The sequence below is a fragment of the Monodelphis domestica genome, chromosome 2 (genome assembly GCF_027887165.1).
Source record: "Monodelphis domestica isolate mMonDom1 chromosome 2, mMonDom1.pri, whole genome shotgun sequence".
In the NCBI taxonomy this organism is placed as follows: Eukaryota; Metazoa; Chordata; class Mammalia; order Didelphimorphia; family Didelphidae; genus Monodelphis; species Monodelphis domestica.
The window spans coordinates 34,652,888-34,673,923 of record NC_077228.1 but is presented as its reverse complement, the minus strand read 5'-3'; the positions used below and the strand labels follow the sequence as shown (position 1 = coordinate 34,673,923).

General features: G+C 42.3%; 1 protein-coding gene across 26 annotated transcripts in view; it reads left to right on the top strand.

Annotated features, from left to right (window-relative positions):
• The window catches only part of LOC103101485 (nuclear body protein SP140-like protein), a 68,367-nt gene that overhangs the window by 7,309 nt on the left and 40,022 nt on the right, over positions 1 to 21,036 (top strand). For 8 of the 26 annotated variants that reach the window (XM_056815321.1, XM_056815335.1, XM_056815328.1 and 5 more), the window contains exons 4-11: positions 228 to 335; positions 1,807 to 1,896; positions 6,528 to 6,632; positions 8,194 to 8,336; positions 12,977 to 13,024; positions 16,048 to 16,095; positions 17,993 to 18,040; positions 20,803 to 20,850. In XM_056815321.1, the coding sequence (XP_056671299.1) occupies positions 228 to 335; positions 1,807 to 1,896; positions 6,528 to 6,632; positions 8,194 to 8,336; positions 12,977 to 13,024; positions 16,048 to 16,095; positions 17,993 to 18,040; positions 20,803 to 20,850 (638 nt within the window). The remainder of the gene's footprint in view (positions 1 to 227; positions 336 to 1,806; positions 1,897 to 6,527; positions 6,633 to 8,193; positions 8,337 to 12,976; positions 13,025 to 16,047; positions 16,096 to 17,992; positions 18,041 to 20,802; positions 20,851 to 21,036) is intronic. The other 18 variants (XM_056815342.1, XM_056815333.1, XM_056815338.1 and 15 more) reach the window with 6 other exon arrangements.

Sequence of the window (21,036 nt, the reverse complement as noted above, 5' to 3'; positions counted from 1 at the left end):
TCTGCTCCTGTCTCCCACTGGCACTGCCAGGGCCCAGGTGGCTGTTAGCTAAGTTGGGTTACTCATACACAAGAGTCATCCCCTTTTGCGGGTACTGGCATGAACAGCTTGATTCATAGTGGATTATAAGACATAGATGGGGGCTTTGAAAATGTGATGAACCAGGGAGGTGTCTGTCCCCATGTATCTGCCTCCTTCTCTGCCTGAAGCTTTCCTTTGCTATTCAGTGTTGTTAGGTGAACCACCTTCCAAAGTCAATGGCGGAGCTCTAGCCCAGATGTTCAGCTTGGATGAGGAGGCATCTAATGTCAGCACTTCCCAAAGCTCCAACAAAGGTACTTGAGCTTTTAAGAGATATCCTGCCTCTATTCAGACCTCTTTTACACAAATACCACCCCTCCTTGTCTTCTCTCCCTCCTTTGCCCTCATGCCACATCATACCGTCCTCCTATCACCTGTGAATATCACATCTCCCACTGGCTGTGTGTCAGGTCCCTGAGGGCAAACCCTTTCCAGATCATGGGAAGTTAATAGTTGGATTGGAGGAGGAAAGAGATTCTAGATCTAGCATTCTAGATGGTGGACAGCCAGAGAGAATGCTCAGAGCCTAGAGACAGAGTGTCTTTTTCATGGACCATCCAGGTGGCCACTTGTCCCTGGATTGAAGAATACTTGTCTATGATCCTCTGAAAATCAGTTTTAAAAAACCAACAGAAAAATGCCACAATATAGTGACTGAATCTGACAATCTACAAAATATTCTGCTCTCGTAATACTACCTCTTGGCCACGTGGATTGGCTGCATTAGTGAAGATATATATATATATATATATATATATATATCCTCCTGGGAGGGACTTCATTATGCCTGAGAACTGTCATAAAACATGGGATGCCTGGCAGCCCAATAGGAGCACTTCCTCTCTCCCCTGTCTGGGGTAGCAGAATGGCTCACATGTGGCGGGAGGTTGCAGTCTGAGTACTCAGTCTCTAAAAGGTTTGCCATCACTGGAAAACCAACAGGTTCATTTTGAAGATGAGAAAACTGAGGCCTGAAGGGCTGCCCAGGTACTAAGTAGGAAATCTAGGATCTGAAGCCTTGGAATTTCAAGACCCTTTCCATCATGTAACACATTGCAATGGGTGGAAGCTGAAAAAAAGGCACAATATGGTTTGGAATATTAGAGCTGTCCAAATTGAAAAGCTCCAGTGGGCGATGTAAGATATTCTCTCCTCCATTGACTTTATTTCTATTTTATTTTATTTTTAAAAACCCTTACCTTCCATCTTAGAATCCATACTGTGTATTGATTCGAAGGCAGAAGAGTGGTCAGAGCTAGGCAGTGGTGGGGGAAGTGACTTGACCAGGGTGACACAGCTAAGAAGTGTCTGAAGCCAGATTTGAACCTAGGACCTCCCATCTCTAGGCCTGGCTCTCAATCCACTGAATCACCCCCTGCCATTAACTTAAAAAAATGTGTTTAAATATATTTTCTTTTTCCCCAATTTTATGTAAAAACAACTTTTTACATTTGTTTTTTAAGTTTCGAATGCCAAAGCCTCTCTCCTTTCCTTCCTTCCCTGCTCCTTGAGAAGGCAAACAATTTGATGTAGATTTGGTCTAAGCCCAGCCAGCTCTTAAGGTCTGATGTTGTGGGGTAGGGTTTAAAAGAGGGATTTGGTCCCTTTTGACCACCCAGGTCTAGGGAGTTTTGTTTGGAGGGTTTCTGAAGAAAGGGGACCCAGAATGGCCCTAATCGACCTCTTGATGCTCACTTCATCCAGCTTTGATTTTATCCTTTTCAGATGCTGAGAATAACAATGTCCCCTCAAAGGTTGGGAGAAAACGAAAACCAAGAGCCCCTCGTAAGCAAGTCAGCTGGGTTAGAAAGAGAGGTAAGCTGAGCTTCAAGCTGAGTCTGTCTGTGTTAGCCTTGCTAGGAGTCTACAAAAGCCCTTGCTCTGCCAACTCTTCTTACCAGATTTCTTCCAGCTTTCCGGTGTCCCAGAGAGGGACTCAGAATCAGGATGGAAAACAAGGCCTTGGGAGAACATGGAGTTCATCTCTAGAAACCAAGAAGAAAAGAGCAGTTATGGGACAATCACTGCGTTGAGGATTAGGGGGCTCACAGAGTCTCTCCTGTTTGATTTCTTCAACTCCCTGAAACCTTTGGAGCATCTCCAGGCCTTTGGCTCCATCTTTAGCTACTACTTCATTCTCCTTTCAGAGCATGATGCTTAACAATCCAACTGACCCCTTTGGCCCTCTTCACCTCCTCCAAGCACACGTTTCTACTTGGACAGCATGACATCCTACACCCAGCCTTCCTCTCTTCCCTTTCCCAGCCAGCTTCCTAGAAATGGCTGTCCACACTCATTGCCTCCACTTCCTCTCCTCCCCCTCGGTTCTCAGCCCCAGTCCTACTCTTCCCATCAACTGAAACTGCCCTCTTCAAAGTTACCCATGATCCCTTTGTGACTAAGAATGATGGCCTTCCCTTTGTGTTCTTCCTCCTTGAGGGCAGCTAGGTGGCACTGTGGATTGAGTGCTAGATTTGGGATCAGAAAGACTCCTCTTCATGAGTTCAAATCTAGCCTCACACACTTATTAGCTGTGTGACCCTGGGCAGATTATTTAATCCTGTTTGCCTCAGTTCCTCATCTGTGAAAAAAATGAGCTGGAGAAAGAAATGGCAAACCACTGTAGTATCTCTGCCAAGAAAACCCCAAATGGAAACAAAAGAACAAGAAACAAGTTGATTCAGCTTTTAATTCTGTCAGCCTCCCCTTCCCCCTCCTCTAAGATAATCTCTCTTCCATTGACTTTTGTGTCATTGTCCTTTCCTGATCCTTCTCCTACCTGTCTGACCACTCCTCAGCATCCTTGACCATATCTTTATTTGTGTCCTGCCCTGAAGCAGTCTTTGCTTAGTTCCTCTTCTTAGAATCCCTGGCTTCCTCCAAGGCTTAACACAAGTATCATCTCCTACAGGAAGGCTTTCCTGATCTTCATTTTCCTCACACACTCACTTCTACCTCCAAATCATTTTGCCTTTATTAGCATCCATCTTATATTTCCTTCTCAGTGTCTGCATTGTCCATCTGACCCCATCCTTCTCCAAAGTATAGAGCCTCAATGAGTGCTGGGAGTGTGACCAGCACACAGTAGGTTGTTAAGGAACATGTGATTAGCACAGAATAGGTGTTTAAGGAATACATGCTCCTTGTTGAATTAGACTGAATCCTGCATAGTGCCTACTGTTTATCCAAGCCTGACAAGGGGCTACCTTGGTTCCCCTCATTCAGGAGCCTCTTGCTCCCATTCCTAGCCATTCTCTCACCCATTTGTTCCTAGAGTCTGTATCAGGCTCCCTGGGGCATGGAAGGCACCCAACTCCTTCACAGGAGGGGCTTTGCCCTTTGGAATCTCTTAGAGGTACACCCTCCATTGGTTTATCTTTGATGGGCTCAGACCCTACTGCTTAGCCTTGAAGGTTCAGTGGTCCTCCTTTTTCTTCTTCCTCTGTGCCACGTGGGCTGACCTTTCCCAGTTGAGGTTTCCTCTCTGCCTCTCCAAGTCCTTTTTCTCCTCCCATTCTTCCAAGCAACCCTTTCCTTGGAGCCTCCATGTTGAAAAACCTGGAGTGGACAATTTTTCTAGCTTTTGTTTCTTACATATCAAAGTTGCTTGGCACTAACAGAAACACAAACAGGGCACTCTCAGCAGCTGCCTAAAATCTGGTCCTTCAGTCAGTCAAATAATTCCAGCGGGGTGAGGGAGAGACAGAGACTGAGAGAGAGACAGAGAAAAACAGAGACAGAGAGAGATAGTAAGAGAGAGAAAGAAAGAGAGCAAGAGAAAGAGAGAAGAGGGTGAAAAGAGAGATAGAAAAAGAGAGAACAAGAGCAAAAGAGGTGGGGGGGATTTAGAAGTCTTCCTGAAGAGGACTCTGTCTCTAACTTGCCAGACAAGTGGTCATTCAGCTTGTTTGGAGACCTCTGCTGAAGAGAAGCCCACCCCTCCAAGGCTACCCTATTCCCCTGATTGAGAGCTCTTATTCTTCCCTCTGAGGCCAAGAAGAACAAGATTAATCCCTTCTTTATCTGACAGTCCTTCAAATACTTGAAGACAGTTCTTATGCCCCTCACCCCCGTATGCCCAGTTTCTTCAAATGATCTTCATTTGACGTGGACTCCAGACTCTTCACCAACTGGGTTGCCTTTCTCTGTATGTTCTCCAATTGATGGGTCCCCAAACCAAGCACAGTCCTCCAGATGTGGGCTCACCAAGACAGACTAGAGACACTACATCTGACACAGGAGCTTAGAGCTAGAAGGACCCTTAGAGACCACCTAGTCCAAGCCTCTCATTTAACAGATGAGGAAACTGAGGCCAAGGTGAGGAAGGGAATTGCCCAATTCACCCTACACATGGATCTTTTAAAAAACCCACTAAAAAATCCCAGATCTTTTTTGGACAAACTGTAGCGTAACCATCTAGCTTATATCTTGGGCTCTTATCTTTTCATTGTGACATTAATTTTTTGAGACCAAGAGTAAAGTCTTCCATTTGACTCTGTTAAATTTCATGAATTTCAGCTTGAATCCTGACCCCAGCTGTCAGTATGCCAACTGTCCTTAATAATATACAAGATCTCACTAGGCATAGAGGAAATGTGATTCATGCCCATTTACTCCTCTCTGCTAGGAGTCATCCCTGAGTGACTCATCCTTCAGGCCAGGAGAGCTCAGTATATAATCCATGGGCTGGTCCTCCCAGGCCCAATCCATGTCTTCTTACAGGGGGAAAAAGAGTCCTTCAACTTAAGCCCACTACTCTTGGTTCCTCCAATCCTTTCCCCCTCTGAATTTTGGAAGGTGCCTTTATCTTCCCTCAGAAGCCTTGAATCCTTTCTACCATCAGTCCTCCAGATGGACAATGTTCATGAAGGGCCTTACCAACCTTCTGTTTCCATCTTCTGTGACCTCCCTGGTATATTATTCTATTAAAGTATTCAGCTCTTGATCACCTGATCCTGATTTTAGCCACAGAGAAGGATGGATGGATGGGGAAGCAGGAGGTCCATTGGACTCTCAGAGTGGCTATTCCCACCATTCCCAGTCACTGCAGTGGTCTATAGAACTGCAAAGGCATTAGAGGTGACTAGGTGATGCGATGGATAGAGAGAGCTGGGCTTAGAGTCAGACCTGAGTTCAAATGTGATCTCAGACACTTAAAATTATGTGACCTAGACAAACCATTAACCCCCTGTCTGCCTCAGTTTCTTCATCTATAAAATGGGGATAATAATAGTGTTCCCTTCCCAGAATTGTTTTAGGTATCAAAGAGATAATATTTATAAAGAGTCTGGAACATAGTAGGAACATAATAAATGCTTGTTTCCCCATTCCTGAGAAAATAAAAAATTAACCATAGGGAATCATTGTCACAAAACCAGAGGACCATAAGATTAGCACTGAGAGGCAACTTAGGGGTGGTCTTGTCCTGCCCTTACATTTTGCTGCTGAGGAAGAGGAGGCAGGGATAGTGACTGGCCCAATGCTGTAAAGTCAGAAATAGCAAAGCCAGAATTCAAACAAGATCCTTCACTCTTTCCACCACACCTTGCTTTGTGCCTCCAACCCAAAGCTTAGGACTTTGTGCCCCCTGTTCATTGCTCTCGCCACCCAACTTCTGACACTCTAGTAAATTTAGGTTTAGTCTGGGAAGGGATTTGCTGGGAAGGCTTGTAGCTAACATGGGTGTACAGCTGGAAGGAACTTTAGTGACCACTGAGTCTAATCCCATGATTTTCCAGAGGAGGAATGTGAGGTCCAGGGATATTTGGTGACTTGGCCAAGGTCATAAAGATAGTAAGTAGTGGAGGTGGGGTGGTAATAATAATAATAATAATAATAATAATAATAATAATAATAGCAGCATTTATATAGTGCTTTGAGGTTTCCAAAGCACTTTACAAATATTATCTCATTTGATCTATATAACAACCCTAGGAAGTAGGTGCTATATTATTATTTCTATTTTACGAATGAGGAGACTTGGGCAGAAAGATGTTTATTGACCTATCCAGGGTCATGCAGTTGTTATGGTTTGGTTTTTTAACTATAGTTTTTAACTATAATAAAAAAATATTTTAACTAGATTTTTAAAACTAGATTTGAATTCAGGTCTTCCTATTACCTGAGAGGTTTGAGCCCAAACCCTCTGCTTCTCCACATTGTTCATTCAGAGGTGAACATCCCTGTGGTGTTTTGAAGTCTCATCTGACCCTCATGAGGGCCCAGGGAGGGAAGTACCACTACTCTGCTGCTCCAGAGTATTTTGCCATGGCCCCACAGGCAGAGATCATCAGAGGCAGGGCTTGGTTTTCTGTGTCCCTTACCTCCAAGCCTAGCATGCCCTTCTTTATACTCCTTTGGAGCTCCCCCAAATGTCTATTCTATGGGTAGGGCACAATCTGGGTGGGGGGATAAAGATTAAATCAAATGGGATATTTCTCTTTCAGGTCCCAGAAAGGTGCTGGGTCCAAAGGTGAATTACCATCTCCCTGAGCTTCCTGTGACCTGCAGGGAGGCAACAGGCACTTTACACAAGAACAAATTCAAGAAAAGTAAGCCTTCTGACCCCTGCCTCTTGAGGAAGTTAAGCTCAGAGGGATGGATGGAGGAATACATGGAGATGGAGAGATGGATGGAGGGATGGAAAGAAAGGTCAATGGAAGGATAGACAGCGGTAGACAGAGGTGGATGGGAGAATGGATGGAGGAATGGACAGAGAGGTGGATGGAGAGATAGAAGGGTGAATGCAAGGGCAGATGGAGGGGGATATTCAGAAGCATGAATGGAATGGAGGAATAGACAGAGGAACAGATATCTAGTTCTTGAGATCTTGGGATCTTCCTGACACTTTCTAAATGACTTTGGAAGCCTAACAAATGTTCATTAAGTACCTACTATGTGCAGGACCCTATGATAAGGTTCAGGATAGTTAACAGGATTAGAAAAGGTCCAGACCCTGCCCTTTAGGAGCTTACCATTTTAGGAGGGTTGGGGGAGACACAAACACATAAAACCTCAGAAAATAGCCAAATCAGGGGCCAGATCTATGATTTCTTTGGTATAAAGATCTCTGGAGGGAGGAAATTCCCTCTACTAATGCAGATCATCAACTTTTCTGCAACTTGAAATTTTACAGATTTGCCTAGAACAACAGTTCTGCAACTTTTCGGTCTCAGGACCCCTTTATACTTTTAAAAAGTATTTTTCAATTTTCAATCAAAATCAAGTTTTCAATTGATGTGGAATTACAAATTCAAGAGAATTTGTATAAAGATTTTAAAGATCGAGGAGTTTTAAGAAGCTGGGCTCTGGTTGGATGTTCCCCTGTAGCAGCTAGCTGGTGAGCCCATAGATGGTATCTTTAATGTGCCAGGCACTGGGCTAAGTTCTGGGGATACAAAGGCTAAAAAACAGCCCCCACATTCCAGGAGCTCACCGTCTACCAGGGGAGGCAATTTGCAAGCAACTTGGTCCAAACAAGCTACAGTCAGAATAGGATATCATGGGGATAATTAACAGAGGGTCCCACCCTACTTGGTTTACCCAGGGTGGAGAGGGGAGGCTAGGAGAGTGGGTAGTGTCTGCCTCTGGTTCTGGGGCCAGGGAGGTGACCATGGAAGGAAACCTGAGAGGCTAAGGTGGTGTGGCCTAAGTCTGTCTAGGAGTCTCCTTAGTGGGAACTGGGAGCTTCATTTCAAAGGTGTCTGTCTGTCCCATACCTGTGAGGAAAGGGGGCTAAGCAGGGTCCTCCTCCCCTGCTGGGGGGAAAGGGAGGAGCCAGTCAAAAGGGAGCCCCCACAGTAGTCCAGAGTGGAACAAAATTCACTTGATAACCCTTTCTTTTCCTCTCCTTTTCCTCCTCTTCTCTCTTCTCTTTCTTTCCCTCTCTCTTTTTCTCCCTCCCCCTCTCCCTTTCTCTCTCTCTCCCCCACTTTCTTTCTATACCTCCCTCTCATCTATCTCTCTTCCTCTCCTCACTTTCTCCCTCTTTCTCTATCCCACTCTCTCTCTCTTCCCCCTCTGTCTTTCTGTCTCCCTATACCTCCCTCTCTCTTCTTCTTCTTCTTCCCCTTCTCCTTCTTCCCCTTTCCCTCCCCCCACCCCCCATTCTAGGCTCCTCTGAGAAGTGCATCCAAATTGAAGATGGAACTTGGCTCACTGTATCAGAGTTTGAAATCAAAGGTGGTCGCCGACTTTCAAAGAACTGGAAGAAGAGCATCCTCTGTGGGGGCTACACACTCCACTACCTCATCCAGGTGAGGCCCAAGCAGCTGGGGCTGGCAGTGTTCCCCACATCTCCAAAGCCTCACCCCTTGACCAACCACATCTAGCACTGTCTCTCCCTGGGTCCCACTCCTGCCAACCAACTCTGAATGAACGCCGCTCACGCACACACTGGACCATTTATCAATTGGGGAATAGCTCTTATTTTTATAAACTTGGTTCTTCCAGAAAGGGATTTTTTTTTTAAAAAGCTGTATTAGGAGAAAAAGGAGGGTCAAAGAAGGGATAAGAACTTTGCTTGGGGTAGACTGGAGAAGGACAACTGACAGCAGAGAGAAAGAGTTGTTCGATTATGATGTTAGCTTGATATCTCTGCCAAGGAGAGTGACCTTAGTATTGGAAATTGTTGAATAAAAATGGCTGATGGAGTTGCTAGGTAAGATAAATAAGGAGATGATAAGAGAACACCTAGCCTCTGGAAGGAGTTCAAGTTTCCTGGCTCAGATAAATGATACCCTCAGGTCCTGAAAGGACTGGCAGATGGAACTGCAGTTGAGGCTGCCAAAGATATTTGTAAGACTGGACAATGGAAGCAGTATGCCTAGAGAAAGGCAAATGTCCTGATTTTCAAAAGCTAGTGAAGGTGACTTCAATTCCTGGGGAAGTGCTATGATGCAACATTAGAACTGTGGCTGGGGAATGTCTAGACAGAGAAGTGATGATGACAATGAGTTAGCCTGATTGTGTCATGGACAGGTCATGCCAGAGTAATCTTATTTCCTTTTTTGGCAGGATTATTAAACTGGTAGATGAGGGGAATGCTATGGATACATTTCCCTATATGTTTGCCAAGCTTTGGGGAAAATCTCACATATTATTCTTATCCCCTTATGGATCTCAGAAGGGCTTGTAGATCTCAATGAAACTATGAGCTGTGCTACATGGGGCTACCCAAGATGGAGAGGTTGTAGTGGAGAGTTCTGACAAAAGGTGATTCCCTGGAGAATAAAATGGCAAACCACCGCAGGATCTTTGCCAAGAAAACCCCATGGACAGTATTAAGCACTGAACACGAGCTTGGGCAGACTGCGGGAGAGAGTGGAGAACAAGGTCATGAAGAGTCAGACATGACTGAATGATTGGACAACAACTATTCTTATGGAGAAGAAAGTGATGTAGACTAGATGACAATATAGTCAGTGGAAAGGATTCCAAAAGACATCGTTTAGCTAAATTTTAGCAAAACCTTTGATAAAGCAACTCATAAAACTTTTAAGGAAACTAAAAGAAAAAGGTAGAGTAGATCACTATCCAATTAGATGGATTTGGAACTCAGGGTGACTGGACTCCAAGAATACTAGTTAATGGTTTGATATCAAGAAGGTAAGAGGTCTCCAGTGGAATGCCTCCAGTATCCACGCTTGTCTCCATGCTGTTTAACATTTTTAATAATTACTTGAATAGGGGGCAGCTGGGTATCTCAGTGGATTAAGAGCCAGACCTAGAGATGAGAGGTCCTAGGTTCAACTCTGGCCTCAGACACTTCTTAGCTGTGTGACCCTGGGCAAGTCACTTGACCCCCATTGCCTAGCTCTTACCACTCTTCTGCCTTGGAGCCAATACACAGTATTGACGTCAAGACAGAAGGTAAGGGTTTTAGAAAAAAAAATTATTACTTGAATAAGGGCAAAGATGGCATACTTGTCAATTGCAGAAGACCCAAGCTGTGAGGGATAACCAACACACTGAATGACAATCAGGATCCAAAAAGATTTTGATATTTCTAGAGCACCAAATTGAATTGAATACTATAAAGTGATAGGTTTAGACTTGTTCTATGTGGCCCTAGAGGGCAGAATCAAGGCAATGGTGCAGGAAGGTGACATAGGTTTGATGTCAGGAAAAAATTTCCACCAATGAAAGTTGCCCCAAAGGACACCAGGCTGCCTGGGGAGATGTAGTGAGCTCCATCTTCTTGAAGGGTCTGCAAGCAGGGGCTGGATGACCAAGTGTCTGGTATTTTGTAGTGTGTATAAATGTATGTATGTATGTGTATCTCTCTCTATATATGTATATGTATAAATATAAATGTATACATGTACATAATTCTAACTTTTAAAAAATCAAATCTCCTGATTTAAATTTTTAAAAATCTATGCCAAAAATATGTTTTTAGGGACTTCGTATTGTCACTCATTTGTAAGTGTGTTTCATTTAAACATGGTCCACGGCCATCCCCAATCCATTCTCCCAGACTCCCTCTGCCCCTCCACCATATGGGAGTGTTATCCATTTGTACAAAGAGACTTTGTATTCCCTCTTCTCTCTCGTAACACTAATTAATTTATGGAACTGTTTTTTTCTCAGTGTGGTTTTGCTTTGTGTGTCCACTGGATTACAATCTTTATTACAAAATTCAAAAACATGACAAAAGAGACATAATCAAAGTCCCAAGCATGGTGTTTGAGGAGAGCAGACAGGCTCTGTGGCTTTCATCAGGAAAGCAGGGGATATGATTTTTGCCTTTCTTTTCACCTTGGTTTTTAGCAGTGACTGGCACATAATAGCTCATAGGAAGTGCTTATTGACTGAGATTTCTAAGGTTGACCTCATTGGACTTGCTAGACTATTCTTGGCAACACCTCCTATAATAAGGTGAGAATAGCATCTTATATCACATATTGGCAATGTCAATTCCGCTTGGGACTGATGAACTCTGGATGCAAATTGAAGTATAATTTTCTCACTTCCTTTTGTGATATGGCTGATGTGGAAATATATCTTATATGACTTCACAATGATTTAATTAATTGATATCATTTGGCTTGTTTTTTCATTGGATGGGGATGGATTGGGAGATAGGGAGAAAATTTGGATCTTAAAATTTAAATAAATAATGTTAAAAATAAAAAAATAATTACAAAAATTTTAAAATCCCTTTCTTCACCAGCTTCGCTTAATTCTAATCTTTGCCATCCCAATGCAATTTTTACAATTTTTTACAAAAATTTTTTTTTGTTGTAAAAAAACAAAAAAAATTTACAAAATTTACAGGACCATACCAGGCTCCTATGTTTAAACTCTGTTCTCCACCTTACCATCTTTTGAATATTTGTTTCTAAAATCTTAGTTGGTAAGTATCCCTATGCATTCATATCGATCTGTTAAGACATCTCACTTTTCCTCCTCAGTAGAATTAATTTCCTTTGTCTTCAGAATTTATTCATTCTTTAGAGTTTTCCATCCTTCCTGGACTAACTTCCCTTGTAGAATTTTAGACCATGGAATATTACCTAATTCCTACTCCTAATTTCATAATTGCCATATTGTAAGTAAACATCACATCATCATTTGCTCATTACCAGCTTTTAGGTCTTTCTTAACCTTGTAAAATTTCTAATGGATGCCTGGTCAATAGAGGCATCAAAAACTCAGTTCTGAATTCTTTAGCGAGAAAAGATTATATTTTCTAATTGAATTGAAGAAGCTTTATTGTGATGAGTATGCTCGGCTTTGAAGGAAAAGCACTTTTGGAGTACAACCCATTTGACATCCTTTCCAATAATCTCCTTTCACTTGTCTCTTTCCATTTCCTGTTCTTGCTAAGTAATTTTTCACAATTAGAATAAGTGCTTTTTAAATATGTGAATTGCTTCCTTCTGACTTTTGGAAAGAAACTTTCTTTGCCATTGAAACTCTGGGTTTTGTGATTATATTACTGGGTGAATTACACAGGATGTTCCTTTCTGTTGGACTCCTATGATTAAGATACAAACTCTTCATCTAGATTTAAAACCATCTTGCAATCTGACTTCAGCCTACTTCTCCAGATTGATTCCCATCTCACTTACTCCTCCTCATGTTATCTATGTTCTGTACAAACTGATCTACTTATTCCTCCCCTTATATAATATTCCATCTCCCACAGTCATACATAAGCTGCCTCTCTGATTGAAATGCTCTTTCTCCTCTTCTACTTATTTTAATTCCTAGCTATCATGGATCAGCCCAAGTGCAACCTCCTCTTCAAAGTCTTTCCTGATTACTCCAGTTTTTTCATTTCACAGTCCTTCCCTCTTCCCTATCCCAAAATTACTTTGTATATAGTTTATATTTATTTCTGTGTATACATATTGCTTTCTTCAAGCAAAATTTAAGCTCTTTGAAGTCAGGGCAATAACTGTTCATCTTTGTCTTTAGATCCCTAGCACTTAATATATGGGTATACAGTAGGTATTTAACAAAGGTTGGTTGAATTGAGTCAAGTTGAATTATCTTAGTCCAGTTGAGATGATCACAACCTTCACTATGGTGGTAGCAGTGAGTATGTAGAAGAAAGAAAGAATGGCAGAATTGTGAAGGAGCATCCATAGGACCCACCAGGCACCCATAGGTGGAAGGTTATGGAAAAGGTGACACTTGGGCTGTCCCTGAGGCTCAGATCTCGAGTGAACTGATTGAGGAAGCATCCACCATAGGAAGTACGAAATCAGGAGGAACCACTGGGGGAGGAGGGAAAAGGGCAGATAGTGAATTCTATTTTAGTTGTTCATAATTTGATATAATGAGATTTGGGGATAGAAATCAAATGCAGATTTAGAAATGAGGGGGGTAGATCAAAAAGAGGCCATAGACAAGAAGACCCTGCTCACTAACTTTTTGTCTCTTTCAGAAAAAAATTCTACCCAAGCCTCCAAGAAAATATGTCAGGAGGAAAAAGGTAATTGCCACATTTCCCTCCTCTAACAATGATATACAAGGGGTGGCTGCACAAAGAAATAGTTGGATCTGTGGCACCATGTACACTGCACTGGACAATGGCCAGGGCAGAAAGTGGGACGAAGGCCGTGCCTGGAGTTTAAATGGCAGTCAGGGAGATGGAGAAGTTTGCAAAAGGAATCCAAATACAAGACAGGAGATGAAACAAAGCCCAGGAGGAAACCAGAGTCATTAATAGAGCAGGCCCTTTTTTCAAAAGATACAGGTGAGATGACTGAAGGGAAGTCTAGGCAGAAGGTAAGATGTCACACAATACTCAGAGGTGGGAAAGATCATTGCATTTTTCTTTTTTTTAATTTTCAAAGATATTTCTTTTTTGCAATGACATGTAATAAAATTTCCTTTTTTTATTTTAACATTATTTTTTAATTTGGTCAATTTCAAACATTATTCCTTGGTTACAAAAATCATATTCTATTCCTCCCTCCCCTCCCCCCACCCCTACCATAACCAACACGAGGATGTTCATTTAGAGTCACATCCCCAACCATATCCCCTTGACGCATGCATTCAAGCAGTTGTTTTTCTTCTGGGTTTCTACTCCCACAGTGTTTCTCCTCTGAATGTGGATAGTGGTTTTTCTCATAGATCCCTCCAAGTTGTTCAGGATCACTGCATTGCCACTAATGGAGAAGTCCATTACATTCGATTGTACCACAGTGTATCAGTCTCTGTGTACAATGTTCTCCTGGTTCTCTGCTCCTTTCACTCTGCATCACTTCCTGGAGTTTGTTCCAGTCTCCATGGAATTCCTCCACTTTATTATTCCTTTTAGCACAATAGTATTCCATCACCAACATGTACCACAATTTGTTCAGCCATTCCCCAACTGAAGGGCATCCCCTCATTTTCCAATTTTTTGCCACCACAAAGAGTGCAGCTATGAATATTCTTGTACAAGTCTTTTTCCTTATTATCTCTTTGGGGTACAAGCCCAATAGTGCTATGGCTGGATCAAAGGGCAGACAGTCTTTTGTCGCCCTTTGAGCATAGTTCCAAATTGCCCTCCAGAATGGCTGGATCAATTCACAACTCCACCAGCAATGTAATTAATGTCCCGACTTTGCCACACCCCCTCCATCATTCATTACTTTCCTTTGCTATCATGGTAGCCAATCTGCTAGGTGTGAGGTGGTACCTCAGAGTTGTTTTGATTTGCATCTCTCTGATTATAAGAGATTTAGAACACTTCTTCATGTGCTTATTAATAGTTTTGATTTCTTTAACTGAAAATTGCCTATTCATGTCCCTTGCCCATTTATTAATTGGAGAATGGCTTAATTTTTTTGTACAATTGATTTAGTTCTTTGTATATTTGAGTAATTAGACTTTTGTCAGAGGTTTTTGTTACGAAGATTGTTTCCCAGTTTGTTATTTCCCTTCTAATTTTGGTTGCATTGGTTTTGTTTGTACAAAAACTTTTTAATTCGATGTAGTCAAAATTGTTTATTTTACATTTTGTGACTTTTTCCAAGTCTTGCTTGGTTTTAAAATCTTCCCCTTCCCAAATGTCTGACATGTATACTATTCGGTGTACACATAATTTACTTATAGTTTCCTTCTTTATGTTCAAGTCATTCACCCATTCTGAGTTTATCTTGGTGTAGGGTGTGAGGTGTTGGTCCAAACCTAATCTCTCCCACACCGTCTTCCAATTTTCCCAGCAGTTTTTATCAAATAGTGGATTTTTGTCCCAAAAGCTGGGATCTTTGGGCTTATCATAGACTGTCTTGCTGAGGTCACTTACACCAAGTCTATTCCACTGATCCTCCTTTCTGTCTCTTAGCCAGTTCCAAATTGTTTTGATGACCACTGCTTTATAGTATAGTTTGAGATCTGGTACTCCAAGGCAATAACAATTTTAAATACACATATTCCAAAATTATAAGATCCAAATTGTCTCCTTCCCTTCCCACTCTCAGAGATAGTAAGCAATTTGATCTGGGTTTTACATGTACTATCATGCAAAACTTACTTTCATATGGATCATGGTTCTAAAAGAATACTCATATAAAACCAAAGCCATGTATAAATAAATAAAGCCATAAAAACCTGATGTGAAAAATGGCATGCCTTTATTTGCATTCCAGCTCCAACAGATCTTTCTCTGAAGATGGATAGCTTTCCTTGTCATAAATCCTTCAGAATTATCCCAGATCATTGTATTGCTGAGAGTCCCTTAGTCTTTCACAGTTGATCATTGTTTAATATTGCTGTTACTCTATCCTCCCAAGTCTGCTTATTTCACTCTGCATCAGTTCCTACAGATTTTTCTATCAATTTCTGAGATCATCTTGCTTATCATTTCTTATAGCACAACAGTATTCCATCACAATCATATACCACAATCTGCTCAGCCATTCTCCAACTGAGGGACATTCCCTCAATTTCCAATTCTTTGACACTCCCAAAAGAACTGCTATAAATATTTTTGTACAAGTAGGTCCTTTCCCCTTTATTATGGTCTCTTTGGTGACCAGACCCAGTATTGGTATTCAAGGATTAAAGGGTATACAGTTCCATAGCCCTTTGGAGATAATTCCAAATTTTCCTGCAGAAAGATGTGATCAGTTCACAACTCCACCAATAATGCATTAGTGTCCAATTTTGCCACATTCCCTATAATGCGTATTTTTTTTCTTTATTGTCATATTGGCAAATCTGATAAGTATGAGTAGGTACCTCAGAGTTATTTTAGTTTTCATTTCTCTAATCAACATATATTTAGGATATTTTTTCATATACATATTGATAATTTTGATTTCTTCATCTGAAAACTGCTTGTTTCTATCCTTTGACCATTTGTCACTTGGGCTACTTTTCCTTCATATTAGCTGAGTTTGCATAATCTGGACACATAAAGATGTACATTTATATCTGAGAAGCAGGTGGAAATATAGAGCTAGAGAAGAGGGAAAGGAAGCTCCAAGGTGGCTCTGCTCATTGAGTTTTTCTCCTTTGCAGAATGCAGCTGAACCTGGTCCTAAAAGAAGGTACATCAGGAGAAAGGAGGTAATTGATTGTGACTTTCTCCCACAAGTGGTACTGTGCCTCAAGAGCTCTCTGAGCTCAGAACCCTAACAGCTGGGAGGAAGGAGAGGGATGTGGTAGCCAACCCCTAGATTCATGGGAGGAGGGACTCTTCTGCCTAGCTCCCAAGGACTGAGGCAGAATAAGGTAAGGGGGTGGGAAACTTCAGAGAGGAATGCATGGAGATTCATTCAGGAAAAGCCTCCTCACTCTGTGAACTAGACAGCTTGTGGAAGGGATGGTCACAGGTCATGGGAAGGCCGACTCACCATTGTTAGGAGTGATGCATTCTTGTTTCAGTCTGAGTTGGACTGGATGATTGCTGAGGTCCTACCAGTTCCCAGCTCTCTAATTGTTTGGAATCTAATGATGAGTCTCCATTTGTAGGCAGTCTCTTTTGCTATAATTTCATCTCCAGGAAAAGAAAGGGTAAACATTTCTGTCTTAGCAGTTAGACCAAATGGAACCAAGGATCAAGAATGAATTTGTCCTGTTCATCACCACTCCCCTCACTTCCTACAAGGAGGCCAGTGACCTCCCAAATTGTGGAATGCTAGCTCACATTTAGAGCTAGCAACAGAAATAGGATTAGAGACAAGGTGTTCCTAATCCTAATTGCATTTCTCCTTTAGATATTCATCCCAGAGCTCTGTCAGGGATCCAAGTGATGCTCATGGGCTTACCCCTTTGGTGAATGGGCACTGGCTTTTTGCCTCCAACTCCAAACTCATGCACAGAGAGGTCCCTTCTGGGCAAGACAGCATTTGCACCTGCCAGGCCAGGCCTCTTTCTTTTTCCACTGCCCTGGTGACTATGTCCTCCAAGGAGGCATGCCACCCAGCTGGCAGGTGATCACTCATTCAAGCCCACTCCCACTTGCCCTCCACTTATGAGTCCTCCCTAGGGAGATTGAGGGCTCAGGCCATGTTGGCAAGACTGGACTTCCTCCTGGTCATGCTATATGTTTCTCTGATTATGCCTACAACAGTTTTTTCTCTGCAAGTAAATAGCATTCTTCATCATAAGTCTTTCAGGATTGTCCCATATTGTTGCATTGCTGAGAGGAGCCAAGTTTTCACAGTTGATCATTGTCCCAAATTGTTATTACTGTGATACCGCAGAGTTATTTTAATTTTCATTTCTCTAATCAAGATGTATTTAGGACATTTTTTCATATAATTATTGATCATTTTGATTTCTTCATCTGAAAACTGCTTGTTCCTATCCTTTGATCATTTGTCACTTGGGGAGTGAAGGCCATTTTATCTTCACACGTCATCACCTTTTTCCTGACACCAATCCCAGCCCCACCTTGTGTTCATTTGTTCACTAGTCAGGTCCATCATTAATCATTTTGTCTCTTGAGAAAGCCTCAAGAGACGCTAGAGATGAGCCCTGGGAATGGTGGCTGGGCAGTCAAGCCCTCACTTATCTCTGTGATTCATGATATAAAAAGAACACAACAAGTACTTGATGAGGAGAAGAAAGCAATGACTCCTGTGGATTCTAGCCATGGAAGGTAGCCTTCCCTTCCTTCTGACTGATGGTGGGTTGGGGTGGTATGACCTTGGGGCTAGTCTGCTCTGAAGCCAGGAGCATGAAGAAGGATGGAATTGGAAAGGGAGATGCTATGAAGGGGCTCCAAAGTTAGGGTGAACAGGATGCAAGGAGTCACATCAGGAAGTCCACATCCAGAAGAGGGGATTAGAGAGCAGATGAGGGGGCAGGGCTACTTTTCCTTCATATTAGCTGAGTTTGCATAATCTGGACACATAAAGATGAACATTTACATCTGAGAAGCAGGTGGAAATATAGAGCTAGTGAAGAGGGAAAGGAAGCTCCAAGGTGGCTCTGCTCATTGAGTTTTTCTCCTTTGCAGAATGCATCTGAACCTGGTCCTAAAAGAAGGTACATCAGGAAAAAGGAGGTAATTGATTGTGACTTTTCCCCACAAGTGATACTGTGCTCCCAAGAACTCTCTGAGCTCTGTGAGGATAATTTTAGTGTTTTGACTTAATATCTAAATAAGTGGTTGCCATGGGGAAAATTCCCAAATATGAAAATACCCAAGTCAGCTGGGGATTATGGAGATTTTAATTAATAAATAGAGAAGGAATTAGAGTAAAGAGAGAGAGAGAGAGAGAGAGAGAGAGAGAGAGAGACAGACAGACAGACAGAGAGAGAGAGAGAGAGAGAGAGAGAGAGACAGAGAGAGAGAGAGAGAGAGACAGAGAGAGAGAGAGAGAGAGAGAGAGAGAGAGAGAGAGAGAGAGAGAGAGAGAGAGAGAGAAGCAGTAGTTAAAGGCCTTGGCCAAAATGACCTCCCTGAGCCTAAGGGAAAGAGGAGTCAGTCTTATAACTCACCACTAGACCTTCTCCAAGCTGGGTTCCAGTCCTCCACTGAAAACTATTTCCTGAACTGAGTTCCGAATCTCCCTCAATTCCGAATTGAATTCCTTTTTAAAGAGAATTTTCTCTTATGTCACCTCCCCTAAATTTTCACATATACCAATCACAGTAGACGCTTTTTTCCAGGACTGCCCATTCTTAGTTTTCACCTTCTTTGGTTCTCACCTTCTCTGGTTATATTTATATCTTCTGAGCACTTCATACCTCTTGGTTAAACTTGCCTTTTGTAAGTTACTTGACCTTTTTTGTGATTAATTTAACCTTTACAGGTACTTAACACCTTTTTGTATTAGATCTAAAAATAGACCTATCTTAAGGTTCTAGCTTCACTATAAGGTATGAGTTAAGTACCTTTGTTGTTCAATCAGGAGTTTACAACTTTATCTTCCCTGAGGCACTGTCTGAGTAGGGTGGAGTAATTTCCAAGTTCACAGCTCAGAATCCTAACAGCTGGGAAGAAGGAGGGGGATGTGGTAGCCAACCCCAAGATTCATGGGAGGAGGGACTCTTCTGCCTAGCTCCCAAGGACTGAGGCAGAATAAGGTAAGGGGGTGGGAAACTTCAGAGAGGAATGCATGGAGATTCATTCAGGAAAAGCCTCCTCACTCTGTGAACTAGACAGCTTGTGGAAGGGATGGTCACAGGTCATGGGAAGGCCGACTCACCATTGTTAGGAGTGATGGATTCTTGTTTCAGTCTGAGTTGGACTGGATGATTGCTGAGGTCCTACCAGTTCCCAGCTCTCTAATTGTTTGGAATCTGATGATGAGTCTCCATTTGTAGGCAGTCTCTTTTGCTATAATTTCATCTCCAGGAAAGGAAAGGGTAAACTTTTCTGTCTTAACAGTTAGACCAAATGGAACCAAGGATCAAGGATGAATTTGTTCCCTTCATCACCACTCCCCTCACTTCCTACAAGGAGGCCAGTGACCTCCAAAATTGTGGAATGCTCGCTCACATTTAGAGCTAGCAACAGAAATAGGATTAGAGACAAGGTGTTCCTAATCCTAATTGCATTTCTCCTTTAGATATTCATCCCAGAGCTCTGTCAGGGATCCAAGTGATGCTCATGGGCTTACCCCTTTCAGAGAATGGGCACTGGCTTTTTGCCTCCAACTCCAAACTCATGCACAGAGACGTCCCTTCTGGGCAAGACAGCATTTGCACCTGCCAGGCCCTCCAGGCCTCTTTCTTTTTCCACTGCCCTGGTGACTATGTCCTCCAAGGAGGCATGCCACCCAGCTGGCAGGTGATCACTCATTCAAGCCCACTCCCACTTGCCCTCCACTTATGGGTCCTCCCTAGGGAGATTGAGGGCTCAGGCCATGTTGGCAAGACTGGCCTTCCCCCTGATCATGCTATATGTTTCTCTGATTATGGCTACAACAGTTCTTTCTCTGCAAGTAAATAGCATTCTTCATCATAAGTCTTTCAGGATTGTCACATATTGTTGCATTACTGAGAGTAGCCAAGTTTTCACAGTTGATCATTGTCCCAAATTGTTATTACTGTGATACCGCAGAGTTATTTTAATTTTCATTTCTCTAATCAAGATGTATTTAGGACATTTTTTCATATAATTATTGATCATTTTGATTTCTTCATCTGAAAACTGCTTGTTCCTATCCTTTGATCATTTGTCACTTGGGGAGTGAAGGCCATTTTATCTTCACACGTCATCACCTTTTTCCTGACACCAATCCCAGCCCCACCTTGTGTTCATTTGTTCACTAGTCAGGTTCATCATTAATCATTTTGTCTCTTGAGAAAGCCTCAAGAGATGCTAGAGATGAGCCCTGGGAATGATGGCTGGGCAGTCAGGCCCTCACTTATCTCTGTGATTCATGATATAAAAAAGAACACAACAGGTACTTGATGAGGAGAGGAAGGCAATGATTCCTGTGGATTCTAGCCATAGAAGGTGGCCTTCCCTTCCTTCTGACTGATGGTGGGTTGGGGTGGTATGACCTTGGGGCTAGTCTGCTCTGAAGCCAGGAGCATAAAGAAGGATGGAATTGGAAAGGGAGATGCTATGAAGGGGCTCCAAAGTTGAGATGAGCAGGATGTAAGGAGCCACATCAGGAAGTCCACATCCAGAAGGGGAATTAGAGAGCAAATGAGGGGGCCAGGCTACTTTTCCTTCATATTAGCTGAGTTTGCATAATCTGGACACATAAAGATGAACATTTACATCTGAGAAGCAGGTGGAAATATAGAGCTAGAGAAGAGGGAAAGGAAGCTCCAAGGTGGCTCTGCTCATTGAGTTTTTCTCCTTTGCAGAATGCATCTGAACCTGGTCCTAAAAGAAGGTACATCAGGAAAAAGGAGGTAATTGATTGTGACTTTTCCCCACAAGTGATACTGTGCTCCCAAGAACTCTCTGAGCTCTGTGAGGATAATTTTAGTGTTTTGACTTAATATCTAAATAAGTGGTTGCCATGGGGAAAATTCCCAAATATGAAAATACCCAAGTCAGCTGGGGATTATGGAGATTTTAATTAATAAATAGAGAAG